At 33.9% G+C, this 24,929-nt stretch overlaps 2 protein-coding genes and 1 long non-coding RNA gene across 14 annotated transcripts; all 3 read right to left on the bottom strand.

The window, feature by feature from the left end:
* LOC109721298 (abscisic acid 8'-hydroxylase 3-like) lies at positions 1,588-8,767 on the bottom strand. Of its 3 annotated transcripts, XM_020248830.1 has the most exons (10): positions 8,659-8,767; positions 8,354-8,521; positions 6,947-7,265; positions 5,511-5,663; positions 4,857-5,135; positions 4,524-4,610; positions 4,236-4,314; positions 4,007-4,113; positions 1,940-2,058; positions 1,588-1,837 (listed from the first exon to the last, which is right to left on the bottom strand). In XM_020248830.1, the coding sequence occupies exons 2-10, from the start codon at positions 8,467-8,469 to the stop codon at positions 1,747-1,749; spliced, it is 1,350 nt and encodes a 449-aa protein (XP_020104419.1). In that variant the 5' UTR covers positions 8,470-8,521; positions 8,659-8,767; the 3' UTR covers positions 1,588-1,746. The 3 variants fall into 3 exon arrangements, with proteins under 3 accessions (XP_020104419.1, XP_020104434.1, XP_020104426.1); XM_020248845.1 differs by lacking the exon at positions 8,659-8,767 and having other exon boundaries at positions 8,286-8,422; XM_020248837.1 differs by lacking the exon at positions 8,659-8,767 and having other exon boundaries at positions 8,298-8,422.
* Positions 10,025-20,094, bottom strand: LOC109715424 (uricase). 4 transcript variants are annotated; one of them, XM_020240421.1, is made up of 8 exons: positions 19,816-20,093; positions 19,578-19,670; positions 18,979-19,054; positions 14,299-14,408; positions 11,587-11,678; positions 10,918-11,091; positions 10,711-10,818; positions 10,025-10,373 (listed from the first exon to the last, which is right to left on the bottom strand). In XM_020240421.1, the coding sequence occupies exons 1-7, from the start codon at positions 20,011-20,013 to the stop codon at positions 10,713-10,715; spliced, it is 849 nt and encodes a 282-aa protein (XP_020096010.1). In that variant the 5' UTR covers positions 20,014-20,093; the 3' UTR covers positions 10,025-10,373; positions 10,711-10,712. The 4 variants fall into 4 exon arrangements, with proteins under 4 accessions (XP_020096010.1, XP_020096000.1, XP_020095993.1 ...); XM_020240411.1 differs by having other exon boundaries at positions 10,725-10,818; positions 19,578-19,658; positions 19,816-20,092; XM_020240404.1 differs by having other exon boundaries at positions 10,725-10,818; positions 19,816-20,091.
* LOC109709202 lies at positions 21,965-23,496 on the bottom strand. 7 transcript variants are annotated; one of them, XR_002215926.1, is made up of 6 exons: positions 23,386-23,496; positions 23,182-23,283; positions 23,031-23,095; positions 22,831-22,947; positions 22,608-22,690; positions 21,965-22,105 (listed from the first exon to the last, which is right to left on the bottom strand). It is a non-coding gene; the product is annotated as an uncharacterized LOC109709202 (long non-coding RNA). The 7 variants fall into 7 exon arrangements; XR_002215930.1 differs by having other exon boundaries at positions 21,965-22,068; XR_002215923.1 differs by having other exon boundaries at positions 22,864-22,947.

The raw sequence follows: 24,929 nt of genomic DNA, 5'->3' as shown, positions 1-24,929 counted from the left end.
TTATCTTCCAAGAATAATAATTTATAAAAAGATGAGTACCAAATGTAATTCATGCTTTTCTAAGCCATAAGTTGACTTAGCATTGAATATTAGAAGATAGCAATCTTCTTCAGCAGTGTAATTCATGCTTTTATCTGTGTCAATGCTTTATTAAGATGACTAGTAGTAGAGCTAACAAAAATAGCAAGATTTGTAGTCTAGAAAAAAAATTAGATGATACCAAAAGAGGTCTGAAAGATTACGTATAGTTGATAATTTGATATAAATATCTAATAGTTCTATGATGTTTAAATAGTTCTATGATGTTCATTCGAAACAGTATAGTACAGCATGTATCATACTGAAACAGTGTCTATTGTTATTTTAGAATCTAAATTTATTCGTAACTTTCTTGTTATGGTATGATGTGGTGTTCGAAATTTGATGTAAGTGACTTTTAATGGGCTTTATTATTCAGTAGGTAAATTTAGTCATCTTAACCTTAATATATGTCCAAAACTTATTATTTGATTAATAATTAATTCAAATGTTATTCAATGTGCAGGTCCAAGGATATAATCATGGAGTGGATCAAAATACGATTATGCATTTTTTGATTTTGTTATCATAATTTTTTTTTTTTTTTCAGATGGAGAGTTTGATTTGTTATAATTATTATAACATGTGAGTAGATATTATTGTTGTGATGTTTAGTTTTATCATTTTAATGAGAATTTAAGAAACTTTGTTGCTTGTTTCTTTTTAGTCTTATCGATTTAAGAAATGCGATTAGCTTAACCAAAGTTTAATAGTAGATGTTTAAATAAAATATTATACTTTGAACGACAATGGAACACTTATAAAGTGTCACTATACACTATATAAAAAAAAAATATTACTTTTTTTTTTAACTAGGGACACTTATGTGTGTCACTAAAAGCAAAAAATGTCACTAAACTGCAGCATTTATTTTGGGATATACCGACACTTTATAATGTGTCACTATATACCCTAGCGACTGCACAGATAGCGACACAATTATTAGTGTCGGTATTTTTACCAGCAGCATTTTTTTTAGGTTTTAGGGACACTTAAAAGTGTCGCTATAGCTTAGTTTTGTTGTAATGTGTGTATACCTCTTGTAAATGTGTGATTGCTATTATCTCCTGTTTGGATATATGTATGCAAAGACTTTGTTTACGCTTCAGGCGGACAGAAAAAATTCTGTCCGTTCGGCATTGCGGGCCCGAGCTGTCCAAATTGACGACGTCGGGTCGTGACACTAATAGATGTTACTGTGAATATAGGGTGGGTAAATGAGACATTGCTTAGAGCATAAGGAGGACGTTTGTAACTAAGCCTAGACTTGAGTAAGAAAAAATATTGTACAATACATATTATGCTTAGTTTTTATTAGGCCTTCATGTAGTCAGCTTCATTATTTTTTCAGAATAAGACCTATTGACAGGGAGGTAGAAGAGAAATGGAGCTCCAGGATATGCCCCTTTCCACTAACTAATACAAACCTTAGCAAAGTATAGTACAAAATGCAAATGCAAGTTACTAATAGATTTCGAAGAAACGTTATTCCAAAAGGTAGATTAGGAGCCCAAACATGCAGTAGAAGGGAAAATGAGTATGAAAACTCTTTTACATATAATTTCTATTGTTCTCTCTTTCTAAATTTACTCCTCACACTTCACAGACATAAGCTCATGATCATCTGGCGTTTTTTTAGAAGGGCACGACCTCATTTTGCAACAAACTTTATAACTTTTCAACAATGATGGGGTAGTTATTCTTGGGCATGCGAACAAGCATTGCACGAACTGAATCATCTTTATCCATTGGCTTCCACCTGCACTCAAAATTATTAGTGAAAATAAACTTTCTTGTTAATCGAGAAAAAGAATAGCAAACGGAAAGCAAAATAAAAGAATTATTGGTTCCTTTTTCTTACTTGTATGTGCATACGAGGTGATGGATGAACACACAGATCTCGAGCTTGGCTAAGTTTATCCCTGGACACATGCGTGGCCCATTACCAAACCCTAGGAAGCTAAATGGCTTTAGCGGATTCTGCAGATTATACTTATATCATCAGTCGTGCGATCCTTAGGAAAATCTAGCTATCAAAATCTTATTATTTCATTCACCCAATTACAAATACTAGTGTAGTGATCCACACGATGCAGCGGATAGATATATTATAATATTTTAAATTTTAAAATTTAAATTTTAGATCCTTATATTTCTATAAGTTATTTTGTAGAGAGTGAAACACATGTATCTACTTTAAAAGTTTTAGTAATTTTAAAGTATATTGAAAGATATGCAGATTTTATTTTTTAAAATTTAAATTTTTTACACTGAAACATCACGATAGGTATCAAATCATATCTATTTCCAACAACTTTATATAGAGGTCTTATTATATAGGTAGTGACATGTAGGTTTAATCAGAAACAATAGAAAATATATTTAGCAAACAAATTCTAACATATCAATTAGATTGCGCTAAGTATGGTGTTAGGCTGCATAATAATTAATTATTTCAAAAATTCTAAACCCTAATAAAAACAAATCCATCAAAATTTCCAACACAATCAAACCATTATACAATGGAGACATTATGATTTGTAAACAAATCAAATAATTATATAATGGAGACATTATAATTTGTAAACAAAAATAAACATAAAAATTTATAACATAGTAACCAAAATACTGAAAACAAATATTAAAAATTATAGATATTCTAAAAAAATTACCTTAAATTGGAAGAGTCGAATCCCACGTAATTTAAAATATACTATACGGTAGAAAAATCTGAATAAACAAATAATATTTAGTATATCATTTCTTATTCAACCAAACTGAATATGAGTATAACCATTTATATAGACTCTAAATTAACCTTTCATATTCTAAAATGACTTTTTATTTTCTTCTATTAAAATATACGACTTTTTATATTCCCAACTTTTTAAATTCTTAAATATATTAAGTTATCAAACCTTTCAATTTCTAATTAATTTTAAAAAAATAATAAAAAAAATGGTGGGATCCACACTCTTAATTTAAAGAGTAGTGGGGCCACATCTCCAAATTAAAAGGATGATGATCTATCCATAGAAAAAAAAAAATGAAGAAAGAAAAAAAACAATTAATTTGAAAAACTAAAAAAATTGATGGGACCCACACCCCCAAATTAAGGAGGTTGGGTCACATCAGCTTTAAGGACATGAGGATTCATAGTTTTAATATAGACTCATCCAAAATGAATATGAGTACAACTATTTATATAGACTCTAAATTAACCCTTCATATCCTAAGATGACTTTTTATTTTCTTCTATTAAAATATATATGACTTTTCATATTCCTAACTTTTAAATTCTTAGATATATTAAGTTATCCCACCTTTCAACTTCTAATTAATTTTAAAAAAATAATAAAAAAATTAGTCAGACCCACACCCTTAATTTAAGGGGTAGTGGGGCCACATCTCCAGATTAAAGGAATGATAATCTATCCATAGAAAAAATTTGATGAAAGAAAAAAAAATCAATTAATTTGAGAAAATAAAAAAATGATGGGACCCATACCCCCAAATTAAGGAGGTTGGGCCACATCAGCTTTAAGGATATGAGGATTTATAATTTTATATTTATATAGATATAGATATAGTCATTAAACTCTTTTCTTTGTCAACCAGGTCGCTAGATTCTTATCAATTTACCAAACTTATTTATCAAATTCATGCTTTCAAATTTTTCTCTCAAAAAAAAACAAATTCATGCTTTCAAATTACAAAAGAACTATTATACTAGAATTTTGGTGACACATACACGAAAGATATATGAAACTATGTTAATCTTTAATTAACAGGCAGGAATGGTGGTACTGGTTTTTATTACACCTAATTAGTATTCGAAAGAGTTTATGGATTGCATTGGTATTTTTATAGTGATGGCGAGCCAAACCTAAAGTTTAACTTAATTCTCTTATAAAGAAATTTAACTTACATTGAATCTTGATGGATCAAACTTCTCTGGATTGGTGAAAATGCTTGGATCGTGGTGGATTGATACAACATCTAAGTTTACAGACCAACCTTTCTTGATAATGTACCCTGAGAATCCAAATAACAGTGTTGTACTTATCAATTGAATATAAGAGATGATTACACCCATAGGATACAAATTTTAAAAAAATAATAATAAGGAATGCTCGTGTAAGTATGCAGGTCATGACCATCAATGACGAAATCCTCGGCAGCTTTTCTTGAAAACCAAGGTAAGATGGTGGCTTTCCTTAGAGTCTCACTGATAACCTGAGCTTAATTCACACCAATATTTACATTTTGAGTATCATAGAAGTTTGTAAGAACATATAATATAGGTGAACATGGAGTGATAAATATTCCTGAGCATGTAACCCACAAAACTACCACTAAGTAGCTTTTTAAAAAAAAAAAAAAAAAAAAAAAAAAAAAAAAACCAAGAAAAGTTAATGTTTATAAGTCAAATTTCACTTAATTACCTTGTTGGTATAAGGCATGCTATTGACCTCTGACCACGTGAGATGTCTACTTCCGCTCCTTTTTCCTTGAATCTCAATGTGCTCCTCCTGCCATATTATCATAAATTATAATATTAGCAGTATTGATTTTGGGCCAATTTGACCCAACTAGAGACGCCGTAAAAGTATCATTTACATAGAGCTAATTAATTGTTCAAAAAAGTCTAAAAAATTCCACTTAAATGCCTACGTACACAGCTTTCTCATATTTTGGACGGCCACTATTACTGCATGCTATATAATTGGCGTAATATTTCTGAAACAAAAAAAAAAAAAACTAGTGTTAAATTTTACCCTAAGTTTTTGAAGGACCTCAGGATTTTCACCAAGGAATTTGAGGAGCCATGTAAGAGCTGCTGTTGTAGTATCATGTCCCGCAACAAGTAGAGTCAATATGTTATCCTTAAGCTGTGAATCAGTTAGCTTATTAGAGTTATATTTTTCCTCCTCCTCATCCGTAGACCCTTTGGCATGCTTTCTTAAGAGTGTCTGCAGAAAATCGCCACAAACCACCTCGCCGTCTCTCCTCTTCAAAATAATTGAGTCCAACATTGCATACATTCGATTTCGCGCCTACATTCGTTCAAGAGACTAGAATTACAACACTGCATACTTATTTACGACCGTTTACAATATATTTCTTATGCTTACATATATTAATTAGTATTATGCTTTTTTCTAGTGGATAGGTTAGGCATAATTGTTAAGTTAGAATGATCTAATTAATATAATTTGACTTTCTTCAAGATCAATAACATATGATGAAATACTGAAAACTTTATATCTCTACAGCAATTTAAGGCTTTTATAAGTTAGGGGTATCATGTGCATGCATTTGAAAAATTCTATAATTTCCCAGTGCAATTCAAGCAATGTATATATTTGAGGTTTATGAGATAACATATGTTTTTGTATTTTCAAATAAAGAAGTTACAAACGGAGACTTACTTTAAGGCCGCGATAAAAAGCAGTTCCCGGGATCTTTAACGGTAAGGACGCGAATGACGATGATATAATCTTGAAGTTAGCACGGAACTTCTCTTGTTCCTCTCCTGCTGGCTCCAAGCTCATGATCATATTCCCAATCACTTTGAGTGTAAACTACAATAAACCCAAGAATTTAAATCTAACGCTATTAAACAACCAATTTACCAAAATTAAGAACTTTAAGATGTTAGAAAACAACTTATTCAATTTTCTAATTTCATTTAATTAAGTTCACTCTCGTCTCATGTGAAGTTTCTCTAAGGCCCTAATTGGTTGCTGGAGAATGGCAAATAAAACAGACTTTCAGACAGTGCTTCTTTAAAAGATGGCAATTTCGTTAGGTCATTAAGCTAGTGTACTTCTTACATACATCCTCAGAAAACTAAACAAAGAACAACACAAAATTCGTATAAAAACACAAAAAAAAAAAAAAATCTAAAAAAAAAAGTATGAAAATATACCATGATCTTCTTGTTTGACCATGGCACCCGCGCGAACTCCAAAATTTGTTGAAATTAAAAGAAAAAAAAAAATCTTTTGTAAATGGCTAAATTTATTTCGAAATTGGAAAACTTAATAATAAAAAATTATGAGGAAAAAATATTTTGTTTGTTGAGCAGGACCCCGCAATGTTTGAGGAATTCTATTATTCCAAGTTGCAACGAACCCCCCTCACATTCCCCTCCTAATAATGTTTGAGGAATTCTACTTGTCCGAAGCGCGCCTGATGAATGGTGAGGATTAGTTACATATTAGGCTTAATTTAGAATGCGATCGAGGTAACAATGTTGGGGACGAGCGTCGCATCGAAGTTATACGAGATTCGTGCGCACTTGAGAAATGAAATAAGGTTGGAGAGAAAGAAAATTAAGGAAAGAGAGGAAATGGAGAGAAAAAGACAATGCTCTCCTAGATAGTGCGATGGCACGATCTAGAAAGATGCAAATTAAGATGTTGGGGTCACTGACCGTCCCTAATGCAAGTGGCAAAGAACTTGGTGATTGGTACCAAGGTCCCAAGATCGAATCCTATTTAATTCACATTCCAACTAAGTTTATTTCTAAATAAAAGAAAAAAAATGGGTAGCATGCTACCTATCTCTTAAAAAAAAAAAAATTGTTGGGGTCCAATCATACTGCATGCGGAGGGGTGCCATATTTAGTAACTTTCTTACCCGTCGAGGTGGAAGTCGCAAAAATAAGAATCATGTGTAGATCAATCTACATAGCAATTTAGAAAAGTTAGGTCTGAACAACTTTTCGACCAGTTAAAGATATCAAAACATATTTCACGTGTGACTATTCAATTCCAGACATCCAAACAGGCCCTACAACTATAAGCCAGTAGAATTTTATTGAGTACACTGCATAAAAATTATTTACTTATGCATGACATACCGTAGAAGCCTCCTCAAGCACAAGAACTTTTCGCCCAAGCCATGTACTTAGCGTCTCGATCGCCAAGTCGTTGATGAAGGCAAAATACTTTTTAAGGGCATCAATCGACAAAGGATCTCCGATCAATCGTCGAAGCCTTTTGTGCTCTTCGCCGTTTGTCGTGAGCAAGCTCGTTGGGCCTAACACTTGCTTTCCGGTATAGAACAAGTTCAAACTCACCATTCCATCTTTGCCAGATAACAGTACCCTGCTTGCTTCTCTTCCTGTCATGAACACTGTGAATCTGCCCAAAACATATGTTTTGAACACCTTTCCATACCTAACAAAAATAGAAGTACCAAAACTTAATTAGATCTCCTTTATATGTAGATATATATTTGAAAGCATGCAATGTTTCAAAAATAACCCTGCAAATTAAATTATCTTTTGAAAATTCACCATATGTAACCTTAAAAAATGCAAACTTTTAACATAAATATTTATTGTCCGGCTACTATCCCTCAGGAGGGTGAATGTCTTTGTCCTCTCAAATCGCTTTCAATGATAGAGAATCTAACTATATAATTAGTATTAGCTAAAGATGATCTATTGTATTTGAGATGAACTTCATGATTTTTAAAGTCATGTACTAAAGTGATCAAATATCCAAAATCAATATTTTTTTCACAATCTATACGAGTCGACGTTTGCTAATTTAACAAGGTACAACAATCTAAGACAATTAAATTTGGTATTATATACTTTCTTAATTATTTCAATAATGTTTGGCAACTCTTGTCTTCTACTGAATAACCTTAATTAACTAAAATTTCACAAGTTTTGGTTTTATTTTTGCCTATATGTTTTGTAGTTAATTACTTGATGAACTTGATAATAATGTTCAACAATCTTTAAAATTCAAGACCTACACTATCCTAATACTCTAGATCATATTTACCAATAATTTGGATATTCTATATATAATATATCACAAAAATGACTAGATAGGAAATATGAAATTTTCATATATGCTCTTCAAGTATCTTCCTAGCATTTTAGAAGTTGACCAACTCAATTTTTATAACATCTCTCGAAAAGAGTGTTACATAATATCCTTACCGAAAACTTTTCGATAGTTCTCTGTGACCCAAATGAATTGGATGCTTTTTCAATTTAATATAAAAATAGATTTACCCAGAATTGAAGTTGTGAAGCCCTATATATAATTTCAAATAAATGTTTCACAAATTAAATACATAAACACCTAATATTGTAGACAGTAAATGTAATTGCCTTACAACCAAAGACGTATTCAAAATTGAACAATTAAGCATTTCATTTAATTAATAAGAAATTTCACCTTCATACGTACATAAAAGACCCTAGTCATAAGTTTTTGAATGGAGAATACAATTGATCGATTTGAACCTTTGCTGCCGCTTATGCATGAAGCTGAGAATACCAAAAGGGCTCGAGAACTCTGATATAAAAGAGAGCGTTTCTCCAACGAGAGGCCAACCTATATTACCGGGGATCTTCCTCATCTCTCTCGTGGAGCGCCATGAATGCGACCAAACCAAAACCGGAATTACGACACTAGACAAAACCACAATCAAGTGCAAAAAAGTTATAGCCATTTATTAATTAATTGTTGCATTAGCTATCTATAGTAATTAATGGAGTATATATACTACTACTAGTTGTATGTACTGTGTCTTCGTTAATTGGGGTACCTGCTGTTATTTCCTCGGGGGCATCTCTCTTTGTCCTCTTCTCATATTCTTTGTCCTCTTCATCTTTCTGCCGCCTCTATACTATATATATATATGTCACTGTCCTTGTTAGCTGCATTCAAGGAATAGTACATATAATTGATATAATCAAGAACCAAGGATATGCCACTTGATTTTACTTTGTTTTTTATATAGTGTGTAGTTAATTAAATTATATTGTATGTAGTTAATTAAACCAGGCATCCTAGTAAAATGCGCAAGCATCGATCTTGGATTATTCGTTTTGCCTAGAGGTATAATTGGTACAAACAACGCTAATAATTAACCAACAATTGGTCCTCATTAAATGGATTAGCCAAGTCCTTCAGTAATCTAAAATTCCTTCATATATTACGATACGAACAAACATAGTAGCACTAATAACATTTGAGCACAAATAGGACGCACAAAATACTTAAATTCAACTACTAATAATTAGAAGGCTAAATTACAGAAAACCCCCTGTTTAATCTGATTTTTCACTTTTTCCTCCTGTTATTAAAAAACCTACATTTTTCTCCCTTATAAAATAAAAAATATTCACAGGGATAACTGTGATGACAAAATGACTATTTTGCCCATCACCATGTGCACATGAGAGAAGGCTGAGAGCATTTTTGGCATAAAAAAATATATAATAATATTTTATAAACGGAACCCTAACGGATTACTAACGGCAGGAGGCGAAGTGAACATTTTTTATTTTACAAGGGAGCAAAGTATAGATTTTTAAATGACAGGGAGGGAAAGTGAAAAATCGGGTTTTGACTGGGAGGTTTTATGTAATTTAGCCTAATTAGAAAATTCGTTTTCGAACGTTATCGACCAACGGCAATTTACCCTTTTTCCTCCGCAATTAGATCAGCCACTGCCAATTTTTGCGTTTGGCTCTGGGTTTTCACTCATCACCAGTATTTAGAACTTTAAATGGGATTTGCGCGTCGATAAATGTATTAATGCAGTGTATGCAAGTAAAACAGATAAGAGCTCTGCAAATACTATTTTAAAGTTTGAATTATTAAATATTAAATTTGAAAGTTTGACAACCGAAATTTTGCGGTTCACAGAGAGGAGAAAAGTTATTAAATACACCAAAATATTGTGCTTCAGAGCAGCAGGCTAGAAGAACTATGATACTTCCCATGGCCTACTGTTAGAAGAAGCGCAAGTCCAGCATTTGGCGATAGAAAAGCCCGAAACCACTAATCCGAACGAAAAGCCAAGATGGACTTGCGTTAAATAGAGCGTATTCAGCGTGCGCTTTCGAGTGTGAAGCAGCTGAGTCTTCCAAAGACAACATTACAGAGCAACTGTGAAAAGCCTTATATGATAGAGATACTAATTTTCCAACCATCACTGCCCACATAAAAAGATGAATTCACATGAGAGATTAGGAATCTAAAGAAGCCCTCTGTATTCAAAGTTCAGCCAAGCCGGGGCCTGCAAAGCATGCTACAAACTTATTTCACGCATCATGAAAGGATACAAGAGGTCACCTAAGCAGATGATAGAAAGTTCAAATTGATAGACAAGCACTGACTTTTCTGGCATGTAAAACATGACGAGTATATTGATTTGCACGAACCAACTCATTACATCTTGGACATGGTGCGGCTCAAGGTTGCTTCTATTGTTCCATGTGGCTCGTCGGTCGGCACATAAACATCATTATCAAACTGTAAATTACCAGAAAAGGAATTAGTTAAAAAGCTTTTCATTCCATTTTGATGGGAATTTGCTGAAAATGCTTGAGAAATTAGATGAGCTTCGTGGAGTAAAGCTGTTTGAAGGACTAGTGCTCTCTCATTTTAAATCCATACAACAGCTGCTTCTAGCTGCAATAGAAGTGGAAGCATCAAATAGGGGTTCCTTTACTTGGAGTTGGGGCCTGTAAGCTCATTTGAACTTCCTGCCCCATCAAAAGGCTCCAACCTTTTCGCTTGCCCAGAAAGTTGGCTACTGCTACTTGAAGCAGAGAAGATCTTGTAGGAGCCAGGCTTAATGCTGACGTACAATTATGATCTCACCTTCACCATGGTTGGGTTCTCTTTGCTAGATAGATTTACGGGCAAGAAATGGAGGTTAGGCATTCGGAGATGAATTGAAGCTATATCCTGGAACCTGAAAACAAATTCCGAAAATATTTGGTCTGATTCTATCGCAGCGAAATTCAAATTTTAAATGTCATTATTTTCATATTACAAAGTAATTAAGAACCACCTATTGAGCACTGCCTTTGCCATAAGGTACAGAGTGTTCTGAACTGAAGGGCTGTATACTCCTGTATCCGGGGGCCCAAAGAAGGTTTCTTCCAGAACCTTCTTTACATCTTTGTATCTTTCTGTGAAGCAAAATGGGTCCGGAGGTATCTGAGAAACATGGTCATATGTATACCTATACTCATACAAAAGCCAAAAGGAAAAAAAAGAAGAAAAATAATAAGAGAACAAAATGGTGAAAACAAATGTAACCCAAAAAGACTTCATAGCATTTATCAATAGGCCTAGAGGCTGATGAAAGACTAGTGGTCGCTACTCCTGTTTGGCTTTTTGCCAAAATCTTTTCTAAGTAAAACATAGCAAATTTACTCAAATACCCATTCCCTTTCGCATATGATGATCTTTTTCATGATTATAGAAGCAAACTTTCCTTTCTTGAGAAAATTTTACCGTGCATCAATTGTAAACACAAAGTTCTTTCTCTCTCCCTCACACGTCAATTTAAAAAGCTCAACAGAACATCAACAAATAAAGAGTTTATTTGCTTTTGTGTTCAGCCAATATAACAAAATAACAGGAAGAAAGAAAAAGGAATATAAATACGAGCCTAAATTGTTATAGGCTTTTGATAATTTATTGGAAATTAAATTGAGGGTATGAGAAGACCTACCTCCAAGAAGTAGTGACCTCTGTTGCCATCATCCTTTCCCTTGTCTCCGGAAGGAGCGTGTATTTATCCCTCACAAATTCTTCAAAGCCTGACTGCAATAGAAGAAAATAATCACCTAAACAATCAAATAACAGAAAAAATATCAGAAATGTTGAAATGTGAAATCCTTGAACTCTGTAGCACACAAAACAAATTAGCGATTTCCAATTTCTCAAATCTAAGATGGTTACATATTATTGTCTGCTCTTATTTTTATAAGAAAAATCCTATCTTTTTATGTAAATGAAAAGTAAGTTGCAGCAGAGGTAATCAACCCTTCTAGTGTAGTTTCAATTTTGTCCCGAACCTTTAAATCACTAGGACTCAATTTCTTTTATTTCATGGTGCAATTGCAACCCCACCAAATTCAGTGTTAAAATTAATATCCCCCTAATAAACATGTAATTCAAATTTTAAAATTAAAATTATAATAAAAACTTAAATTTAAATTTTAAAACTTAAAAAAAATCCCTGATTTTACTTTTAACACGTTTCAAATCCTGGATTAACTGTACGTTTTCTAACGTTGTATCCGCGACTGCACCGCTAAGGCAATTAAAATTGTCAAAAAAATTGCTAACTCTGGATTAACATTATTTTAATTCTTTAATCCCTGAATTAACGTTTTTTTTTTCTAACCCCTGAGTTTACTTTTAACTACCTTTCCAACCCCTGATGGCCACATTAATTGGGAAATAAATCTACTACTTGATCTGATGTTAGATTATGTTGACCCGAAGACATTTTTTTTTTTCTTTTTTTTCTTTTTTTTCTTTTTTCTAAGGTCCACAGAAATTCGCTCGCTTAGGGTCAATGATTCTATGAGCGACACGTAAATCTCAAGACTTTTTTAGAAGATAAAGCGAGGTTATTCTGTTAGATGGTGCAATACCGTTAATAACGATTAAGGGAAGGAGGTTCGCGAGGTGGAAATACAGACGAGAGTAGGGTCTCGTTTTAATAATATATCTTTTGGGAGATCATCCTGGGACTATATTAGTGTAGGGTACTTCTCCACCAGATTTCAGAGTGAGAGCAATTCCGTCTTCTGTGTCATTAGGAGAGGTGAGGTCGGGATAAAGGCCTCCAACAGGCGTCTAAAGTGTAAAGTTAAAACTCATGACTAAAAATTTAAATTATAGAATTGAAAGTTAAATCTAAACTAGAAGGTATAAAACTAAAATCGAAAATAGAAACATAAGGAGGAAAAACGAACTTAAATACTAAACTAAGGCTAAAATGTAAACTTAAATTTGAAGCTGACCCAGGTAAAGGGCAAAACTGAAACAGAAAAGATAATCCCAATCTTAAGTGTGACAATCAAACAGAAATTAGAATTTATGTGACAACCTTAAAGTTAAACTCAGGCTTTAGTTGGAAATATAAATTTAAAATTTAAAAGTTAGTAAAGAAACTTAGAAAACTAAAGTAAACTTAATATCAAAGTCAGCAATTTAACACATAAATCTAACCGCGACTGTGACGCGGAAGCACCGCGACTAGCACCGCTAGCACAATTAAAATTGTGAAAAAATCGCTGGTCCCAACGTAACACTAGTTTAGCTCTAAAATCTCTAAACTAACGGTTTTTTTTACAACCCCTGGTTTAACTTTTTGTCACGTTTCCAACCCCTGGTTACCACATTAATTGGGTTAATAAATAAGAGAAATCGATATCGTACAACATACGTGAAAAACGTACCGGAGATCTAATTTTAAAGACTTAGTTACGATAAGATTAAAAATTTAGTTGGAATTGTATTATTTCTTCTCAGGTTTTTAACGCATGTAATGTNTCAGTTTCAAAATTTTCATTTTAAATGCAAATTGAAATATCAAAATCAAAATATTAAGTTTGAATTCAAATTTTAAATTCAATTTAAAATTCAAACTTAAAATTTGAATTTCAATTCAAAATTTTAATAAAGCTTTAAATCAAAATTGTAGCTTTAAATTCAAATTCAAAATTCTAATTTCTCGTTAGTTTTAAATTTTAGTTTAATATTAATTTTGAATTTAAATTTAAAATTTTGAATTTTTATTTTTGGGGACCAAAGTGAAAAATATGCAAAGTTTAGGGATCAAAATTGATATGCAGAAAGAAGCCAAGTAGGCGCTGACGTGGTGATTCGTTAAGTTTAACACCTTTTTTACGGCTGGGACTTAATTGCAATAAAATCAAGAGATTAGGGATTCGATTGCAAAAAAAGAGGTTGGGGACCCAAGTGAAAATTGGTGCAAAGGTTACGGACCAATGATGTAATTAACCCTAAAAAATTTCCAAGGTTTCTGGCAGAGTACTTGTGGGGGAAAGAGAGTTTCCCAACGCATAGCAACACTTAAAAGCAGTTTCATCTAAGTCGAAAATTATGTTGCTTGGTAAAAAATCAATCAGATAAATTATATACTAACGATGATGAAGGTGGTTTATTGCTGGAGAGTCCACTATCTACTATTTCAACAATATTTGTCTAGTATTTCAACAATATTCCTTTAAGGACTATATCAACAGTATAACCCAAGAATTAAAAATAAAGGCCAAGTAAAATTTGGAATACTTTAATAAGAACTGCAAAACTACTTCTCCTATGCTCTGGAAAACTTAAGATATACGAGACATGAAAAACAACCAACAGGACAACAGAAAGCAGTATTTATAGAACTTTATTTCACCATAGTTGTTTTTAGCAAAGAAAGTTGTTGAATTCCAGAAGCTAAACTCAAGGCACCGCACTTCTTCGCTGTCACTTCTGTAGTATGCATCTCACTCCCAAGCTTAAATCCTGAAAGTGAGAATAATATCAGAGTCAGACAGTCGCTTCGGCTGGGTATAAATTGGGAATTAAAGAAAGTCATTGTCTATGCCACTTTCGCACATTGTTATATGCTAGGCTACAGGGAGAAAAGCGAAACAATTTACTTAGTTGATCAATTTTTTTTTATAAAAATAGTCCTGCTTTAAATTTTATTGTACAAATAGGCCTCAAATAGGCCAGGTCAGCACTAGGGCGTGCGGGTGTGAATAACTTAAGAATGCGGTAAATCATTTACCGCATTCTATTAAAGTGGTTTACCGCCGCATTTAAAGGCGGTGAACGATTCACTGCCTTTAAATGCGGTGAACGATTCACCGCCTTTAAATGCGGTGAACGGTTCACCGCCTTTAATCAAAATATCCTAGCCCCCACCGAACCGTTCTCCTTTCTCACTCATTCTCCCCGAGCTCCTCTCTGTCTCTCTCTAAGCCATCTGACGCCGACTCCAACGCCGTCGTCGCTGAAGCCGTTGTCGACGCCGAAGCCTCTGCTGTCGCTGCCATCGCCAAGGCCGCCGCCGCGCCCTCTCTCCTCAGCATTGCATCCACATTGTCCTCATTAGGTTAGAGGTGAGAATTTTGAAAAAAAGTTGTAGTGGTTTTGGAAGTAGAGTTGGTTGTTTATAGATTATTATGTTCTTTCAATATAACTTGTTGTATTTTGTTTATATTTGGTAGCATGCACACTTTAGGTCATATTTTAAACTCTATTTGTATCATTGTATATTGAAATTTGAAAAATGAGTATAGTAAATACATGTATACTAAAAATTGATAAATTTATATTGAAAATTGATAATTTTTTTTAAAAAAATTTATACCATAATTTTATTACAATATTATAATTTATTATTTTCCGGTGTAGTGAACACATATTATTTGCAAATTGATATTATAAATTGCTCAAATATTACTATGATTATGTTAGTTTACAATATTATATTTTGTAAAAGTTAGGATGGCGCGTAGTAATGTGGCTATTGTTGTTCATTGGAATGCCTTCTCTCATCAATTGTAGGGACTATGAATTTTCCGAATGTAGTTGTTGGTGGTCCTCCTCCCCTCCCACGTACCATTCATCATGCCATGGCTCCTAGTTTCCATGCCCCACTGGGTAGAGAGTAAGGCGTCTCATGTGAGAAGGGTTAGAATACGCTATAATTAATTTAATCATTCACCGTTTTATTTCGTTAGAAAGTGATTAATTACGAAATAATTACAGATTTCATACCTCTCATGATGTGCATGACTTTAGATCGTATCCAGTGGGAACCGAAAATGACGGTATAGGAAATCAGGCTGAAGTGCAACAAGTAGCTGAAGATGGTTACGCTAATGATCAGGATGGTGTTGAACATGAACCTTCGGATTTGGTCTTAAATAAGAATATTGTGGCGGAAGGTCACCACTGTGATGTGGATCATGATAGCGGACTATCCTCGCAGATATCATATATACTGAGATTGATTATCCAATTGTCAATAATGAATATGTTGATGATCCAGATGAAAGTGCAGAGTTTATAGATCATCCAGAGCAATTTGTAGAGGATGACGATTGGATGGACCAATATGTGGTCGATAACGGTGAATTTGATCGTCCGCAGATTGAACAATGCCCTTCTAGCATTGATGACTTATGGGTTGGTCGGGTATTTTGTGATAAATCAAGTTTATTGCACACTTTTGGGGAATGACATATTGCTCACAACGTGCAAATGAAAGTAATAAAGTTGACGACAAAGGCTTATACAGTTAAATGCATGGTAGATTCATGTCCTTGGAGATTACATGCATCGGTGCCAAAGGATGTGAGTTACTTTAGAGTTAAAACATATGCCGGGCAACATACATGTTTAGTTCCGGTGCTTAACACTGCACATCGAAACTGTATTTCATCTCTTATATGTTGACATATTCTCCCATCAGTGAGGGCAAAGCTTACTTTGACACTGACGGAAATTAAAAAAAAGGTGCGTAATGAATTGCATGTAGACATACCTTATTTGAAAGCTTGGCAGGCTAGAAGTAAAGCACTACAGATCAATGGTGATTAGGAGGAATCATACACCGATCTTGGTCGCTTCCTATTTATACTACAACACGTGAATCCTAGGACTCGATGGCGTCTTGATCCTAAAATCCTGCTAAATGGTGTTTAGGCAGTTTGGACGAGTATTTTAGGCATTCGGGCCGTCAATTAATTGGTTTTCTTATTGTCGACCATTATTAAGCATTGATGGAACTCATATGTATGGAAAGTATCAAGGGCATGCGTTGGTTGCGACGGGTGTAGATGCCAATAATGGGTCATATCCGTTGGCATTTGCTATTTGTGAGGGAGAAAATGCGGCTAGTTGGCGTTGGTTTTTACGACATTTAAAGTGAGGGAGAAATGCGGCTAGTGGGCGAGGCCGAGGCAGCGGAGGAGGGTGAGGCGGCGAGGAAAGAGACGGCAACGTTGACGAGAGGAGGCTGAGGGTATTTTTAGTATAAAAAAATATAATAATATTTTATAAACGGAACCCTAACAGAGCACTAACGGCAGGCGTGAAGTGAACATTTTTTATTTTACAAAGGGCAAAGGTGTAGGGTTTTAAGACAGGGGGAAAGTGAAAAGCGGATATTGACAGGGGGATTTTATGTAATTTAGCCTTATATTTACCAAAATTTATAATAAAAATTATTTATTTTTATAATATGTATGGAATATTCTTTTATTCTATATAGGATTACGTCTGTCACTTCCTATCTGCTTATTATAATATATAATACTTATATATATATATATATATAGCTACTATACTCTTATGAGTATAGAGCTCTTCGTACTCATAAGTTGTTTTCAATGATGGAGTTTCCGAATCGACAATCCACACCGTTAAATATGATCTAGAGTATAAAGATGATTGAATACTTCAATTTAAGATCGGAATTATTAATCTTTATCTAGATAGTGAATAGAATTTTCTATCAAATATTCAATCGATTTTGATTCTTTTACACCGTTAAACTAGCAAGTATCCCATACCCGCTGTTAAAAATTGTCAATTTTGAAATCTTTTGATTGTAAGGTAAATTATATCAAAAAATTATAAAATTTGATTTCTAAAAGTTTTATATACTCTAGATAATGTTTAACAGTATGGATTGTCGATTAGTTTTAGACTATTCAAATACTAGGCAAATGATATTGTAAAATTGTGAAATTTAAAACTTAAGAAGGTCAAATGGTCTAGCTCAGGTTTAACGTTGTGGATCGTCAATTTGGATTTCCTATTGCCAGAAATGATGGCGAAAATAAACTTTCTCGTTTACTTTCAAACACACACACACACACACACACACACATATGTATGCGTGTATGAATGTATGTATATATATGAATATGTATGATATTCATATATATGTTTGTATGTACAGAGTCTAGCTTGTGTGCTTTCAGAAGCATGGTGGCTCCGTGCGATCAAGTCGTTTCTAATGCTGGAACTTCCGAATCGACAATCAACTCCGTTAGACTTGATATAGAGTACTGAAAATCTCTAGAAAATAAATTTCGTGATTTTTCGCTATCATTTACCTAGTGATCTAAAGGGTTCAAAATCAATGGTTGAAAAAAAATCTCATAAAAAGTGATGATATAACACTAAAACTTTAGATCAAAGGTATTGATCATGTTTATATAGTATAAAGAATTTTCCATCAAAATTTCTCATGATTGGACATTTCTACAATATTAAACTTGCAAATGACTCACCACGACCATTAAAATTATTAAATTTGGGCCCCTTCAATCATAATTAGGTAAATGAAATCGAAAAATCGTGAAAATTATTTTCCAGTACTTCAAATACTCTAGGTCAAATCTAAAGTATTTGAAGTATTTAGAAAATAAATTTTATAATTTTTTAATATCATTTACCTAGTGATCGAAATGGTCAAAATCAATGGCTGAAAATAAATAAAAATATAGCAAGAAGTAATGATATGACACTAAAATTTTATATCAAAAATATTGATCTTGTTTTATATAGTATAAAAAATTTTCTATCAAAATTTCACATGATTTGGATATGTCAACAATATTAAACTTGCAAATTAACTCACCACGACCATTAAAATAATTGATTTTGGGCTCTTCGATCATTAGGAAAATGATATCGAAAAATCGTGAAATTTATTTTCTAGGCACTTCAAATACTCTAGATCAAGTCTAATAGAGCCGATCGTCAATTCGAAAGTCTTAGTATCGGAAACGACTTGATAGCACGGAAGCACCGTGCTATTTAAATACTTTAAATTATATTTAACAGTATACATCGTCAATTAGGAAGCTTTATCATCGAAAATGATTTATGAGTACGAAAGCGATTGTACTCATAAGAGTATAGTAGCTGAACTCTCTCTCTTTCTCTGTGTGTGTGTGTGTGTGTTGTGTAAGCTAAAGCCTAAAGGTCACAAAAGAACCTTCAGAAAAGAAAACATGATGAACGAAATAACTCATATTATTTCTAAAGAATGGACTGCATCCACACACACCGTGTGAATGGGGTCGACCACTAACGACCATGCGTTCCCAAGGCTTCTCAACTATTTTAACCTCAGCAGCCGAAACCTACAAATAACACGAATCAGATAAACAGAATCAACCATTTCTCACAGGACTACCGGTTAAAAAAAAGAAAAAGAAAAAGAAAAAAAAGAAGAGTCATTTACATGCATACACCCCTGTACCTCTGTAAATTTGTAAGTTACATAGTCTGTAAAATTTTCATGCTTTTAGGAGGATCAATGCAAAATTAAGCACTCAGTGCAAAGCCCTCCAAATCTAGAATTGTATTTTCTTTTCTTTTTTTTTGGGGCCCCTTCGAAAATTGCATGTCTTACACGAATATCGCCCACCATATTCAATAATGATATGAATGTAATGAGCTAAGGTTTAAATGAACATGCAAGAATCCTCTTTTCTCTTTTCTTTTCTATTTTTTCCTTTTCTTCTTTTCTTTCTTCTTTCTTCTTCTTCTTCTTTTTTTTTTTTTTTTTTGAAGTTGACGTGAAAGAATCAGATTATGCAAATTTTGCAAAAGCATACATATAGTAGGACAATTTTAGGGGTATATGCGATTATATCGAATCACCTGAGGATAGAATGAAGAGAAGTGCCTCGCGAGAATAATCGCGAACACCTCCACAGAGACGACCTCGGAGCACTCCTTCGCCTTCGCGTACACCTTCAAATTCAACAAATCAAGCACAAATTGAACGCGAATTAAGACGATTAGAAAGGGAATTCCACAAATTCGCGATTCAAATCTGGCAGATGCAGTAGTAGTGAACCAGGTGTTTGTGGAGGATTGGAGTTTAGGGTTCCCTCACGGTGTTCTTCATGGAGTCGGTGGCGACGATGGCGGAGTTGTCGCCAGAGGTGTACGCTGGGAGGCAGTCGGAGAAGAGGCTTACGCTCACGTTCCACTCCACGATCGCATCGCCGCCGCTGAGGGGTTGTCTCCAAACCCGAGAAACCCTAACGCGGCTCTTCCCGTGCTTCTGATCGAGCTTGAAACCCTCGGCCATGGCGGAGTGAGATCGTCTCTTCTTCCTTCCTTTCCCTTCGAGGGGAAATAAGTTAAAATTTTCTTTTATATATACGGTTAATTTGCAAATCTATCTATAGCCTATAGTCTATAGTCTATAGTCTATATCTATATCTATATCTATACTATATATAAAAGCACGTATATTCAAATTTGGGTCTGTCGACGGACCCATTTTTAGGCGAAAAAATTAGCGCTCATTTTTCTCTTTCCGTACGAAAAATTTTAAATATAAGAATAAAAATAAAAAGAGAAACAGTAATGAATACGTAATTTCTCTATAACAGATTACTGATGTGAAAATCCTAAAATATAAATTTTTCTATTTAATTTCAAAAGTAAGTTTTCTATGGGTGTGAAAATCCTATAAAAGATATTTTTCTATTTTATTTTAAAATATCTTTTTTTAGATATTATCTATTTAATTTCAAAATATATTTTCTTTTTAAGATAACGGATTTTATTTTTCTATTTAATTTCAAAATTTTATTTCCTAACAGATTTTATTTTTCTATTTAATTTCAAAAGTAATTTTTGCATTAGAGATTATTGTTAATTATTTATCATTTAAAGCATATCTTTCTTAATAGTGTGATTTATTATTTTAAATTTTTTAGATACATATTTGGCAATCATATAAAATATGGCCTAAAATTTAAAAATAATTTTAAAAAATTATAATTTTTTCTAATAATTATTACATGTATTTGCACGTACATTTTACTAGTATATATATATATATATATATTATAATATAATATATATATATATATATATATATATATATATACTATTTATATGGTCAGTCCGCTTCGCAATTTGGTCGATCGGGCCCGTACAAGAGACCGACGGACAGACTCCTCTGTCCGCCAAGGCTAACAACAACGGTACTGTATAAAGAATATAAAACAGTTCAACAGAGTAATCATTAATTATACATGGTTGCACGAGATGGGAGCACAACCACAGTGATATTTTTAAAGTAGCTTATATCTAAAAATTACACTTGTGAATTTTAAAATCTTCAATGATTTAATGATAATTTTAATACATGATTTTTTATTTACATCAATTTACATGTCTCTGTTTACTATAGTCTCACATGAACTCATATGTAAAGTACTATACCTGAGTGTCAGCTAGCTAAACTGCTGGGGCTTTTGCCACGATTCCTCGACACACCGCTTTTCACTGGAATTTGTTTGATGGTTGAGTTGGTGTTGATGAACTACAGAAAAGTTTCAGTGGTCGCCGCCGACCCGCCGATTTTTTAACTAGCGTATATTCATTTTTATGCAAAAGTAAGTAAACAGATTGTAACAACGTATAATATGTAACTACTAAATGACCTGTACAAGCTTTGAAGAAGCATGTAGAAACTGGTAAATATGTTTATTTTATAGCCAACTTTTTCCAACAATTAGTAACCATTTGGTTAATTGCAATCACAATCAATCCCTGGCGGGCCCTAAGCTATTTGGGTCTGTCTCCCGACCGTGTGTCTGACTGTATTAGTCGATGGGCAAATACTATTTAGCCCATCGTGTGAAAAACTGCGGAGTGCCATGCTCGGGTGGAGCGACCACGCGACTTCAAAAACAGACTATCGTGAGTATTGATATGAGTCGCCCTTTAGCAGGATTCACTGTGAACAATGTCACAAATTTTAACTCTATTAGTCTTTAATGCTAGTTTATAAATTCATTTTCGGATGACTAACCAAATTTCTAGTTAGATCCCAGTTCCTTTGTTTATTAAGTATGCATTCATAGGGTTCTAGTCCACATACTAGGTTCACAAGTTCTATTATTGTGATAGTAATTCACCTTTTCACTTGCAGCAAATGCAGCACCTATAATGCGATGCTAAATATAAGTGATGCTCAAGAATTAAAGTCAAAGATTGGCGGTAGCAACCAGGGTGGATGGTGTCAATCAACTGAGATCAATGTCTCGAAATGCGTCGACAACTAGTACTCGCGACTCAGTGCCAATCGAACTAGAACGGTCTCTACCGTAATTAGCGCGTCGCCGACCTGTCGGAACGTCAACTTAGACTCTTGGGCGTGATTCCTTTTCAATTATAGAGGCATAAAAGAGATTAAACTAAAGTCATTGTTCATATATGTTATAAGTTAGCCTTTTAATTCCAAGTATCAACGTATAAGTATACATGACCAGCTCAATGCTGATTTCAGCACCAAGCTGAAATCTAGTCTCATGCTGTTTTTTCAGCAATTAACCTCTTCTTGAGCAACTATTATAAGCTTAGAACCATCAGTTCTAATTAGTAAGAAACTTTGCTTTGAAGCCTTTTATTTCAGTCCCTTACTCATCTCTGTAACAATGCTGAAATCTTAACTCATATTGGAATTTCAGCACTAATGCATCCACTTCTAATGTAACAACTTAACCGTCTTACTTTAACTTTGAAGCTCTCCTTCAGGCTTCTTTTCAACTTAAAGCATCAAGAATCCTCAATGCTGAAATTCAGCATTTGCTGAATTTCAGCTCACTTAGGAATCATGTTTATAGTATTAACACTGCTCAGTTTAGGGACAAACATTATTCTTACCCGAATTGGAAGCTTCACTACATTATTCTCAGCTTCTTAAAGCTCCCTTTCAACTCGGAACACCAGGAAAATCTTCACCAAAGCTGTAATTTCAGCACATCAACTTTCCCTTACTTCCACTTCTAATTAGCATTTCACATAAATTAAGTAACTAAGCCTCAATTAGAGCTTGAACAAGTGTGTTGTCTCAAAACTCAGCTGAGTTATGGTTAATTTCTACAACCTTTATTTCAGCTTGAAGCATCAAGAAACTCACTCAAAGTATCAACTTCAGCCATACTTCACAATTCGGACAGCAAAGGCTGCACCAATGGATCAACTTCACTTGGCAGCTCCAAATCTGAAATTTCAGCACTATAATACTTTAAACTTAATCCCCTTTGCAGCCATAATTAGTTCTCAGCTAAGACGTAAGTAATTTACCTTAATTCTCAAACTCCACCAGCTGATTTCCACCTCGACAACTTCAATCAGCCTAAATTTCAGAGCTGAAATTTCAGCAGCAAGAAATCCTTTATTACGTCATCCCTAAAATGATTAATTGGACTATATTTAATTGTGGAACCCATCTTACCTTAATTTCGAAATTTCTCCAATTGGTTCCCTGCTCCAGCAACAAGGAATTCAGCTTCAACAACCAAAAATTCTGCTTCAAGGTCTTCCTCAGCTACAATTCCTATTCGGCAGCCCCAACAGCACAAAGCTTAATTCCACAAAGTTTTCATCATGTAGACTCTTAATCAATTGTAATAATTCCAGCTGAGAATTAATCATTTACCTCAAGCTCCAAGCTTCTTTCCCAGATGTTTCTTAGCTCGGATCAACAGGGAGCTTCAATCAAGCAACAACTCTCCATTTTCTTTCACTATTTCAGTCTCTACTGAAATTCCCTGCATACACATATCATTCCATCCATTAAAAACCTTTCTTAAGTCATCACCTCCATCTTAACTAACATAGCTATTACTTGCCTCAGCTGGTTTTCCTGCTCGGATCAGCCCCTTCTCAATCCGCAAGCATCAAGGCTGCCAACACAAGAAATTTCAGCACTCCCCCTTTCCCCACATGGCTTCCTGGCTGAGAGAGAAAGAGAGAGAGAAAAGAGATAAGAATAACAGATGGAGGAGGTGTCCCAATACGTGTACATCCTCAGATTAATTGGGGTTAAGTGATAAGACCAGAAAAATGCAGTTTAGCCCCTGGAAATTGCAAAAGTGCATTGCAGTCTAACAGTTCACAGATCAGTCCCTGCAGGTTCGCAATCCAGTCCCTGCAGGTTCGCAGTTTGGTCCCTGCACTAACAAGAACTTGGCAGCATCAATTTGAGACCGTTTTGCACGTCTAGTTCGCTTCGAACACGTCTAATGGCTTCCAAATGATGCTAATAAACCCTTACAAAGCTATCAATTTAATTTGGAAGCATTTATTTTCAATTTTGTATTAATTTGATCATTTTGACCAAATAGACTAAAAATTTCAGCTTTAGAGTAGCAATAGCAATTGGAGGTCTTTAACCACTTCGATTCCATTCGCGGTCTCTTGTCACACTTCCAAAATGTGTCAATTGCTGTTTTCAAACCTCTAATTAAGTTTAAAAACACTTAATCTCCATTTTAGCATTATTGTGACTAATTTAGTCACAATTAGCTTATAAGCAATTTTCAGTCTATTAGCAATATACTAATATATATAGAGCTAGGCTCGCTATATTTTCGAAAGTACGAATGCCCTCCGTGCTTATAAGCTGTTTTTGATGATGGATATCTGATTAGCGATCTGTTCGTTAGACATGATTATGCTATTCGGACCTATCTAGAAACCAATTTTATAAAATTTTTTTACTTGCGTTTGCCTATGAACGAGTGGTCTCAAAAATGAACGGCTGAAATAAAAATCTCATAAGAAAAGGTGATAAAAGGGCTCAAAATTTCAAATGGCGGAAGTATTGTTCTTGCTCTGATATTAAAGTAAATTTTTTTTATTAAATTTTCATGAATTTGGATACTTTTACCCGTTGAAATTAAAAACATGCCACATCGATCGTTAAAATATCATTTTGCGAGACTCGTGATCGTTTGGTAAATGATGTCAAAAAATTATCTGAAAATTTTTGGTTTTCTAGAATAGTCCATAACGTGAGATTATAGCCTAACGAGCCGATCGTCAAATCGGGACGTCCCAATCATCAGAAAACAACTTACAAGTACGGAGGTCTTCCGTACTTTCAAGCATAGGAGCCTAGCACTATAATATATATATAATATATATATAATAAATAGCACGTATATGTCAAAGTTTGGGTCTGTCGACGGACCCATTTTA

The sequence above is a fragment of the Ananas comosus genome, linkage group 1 (assembly GCF_001540865.1).
Source record: "Ananas comosus cultivar F153 linkage group 1, ASM154086v1, whole genome shotgun sequence".
Classification (NCBI taxonomy): Eukaryota; Viridiplantae; Streptophyta; class Magnoliopsida; order Poales; family Bromeliaceae; genus Ananas; species Ananas comosus.
Note: the sequence above shows the minus strand (reverse complement) of the source record. Positions and strands in the feature narration are given on the sequence as shown.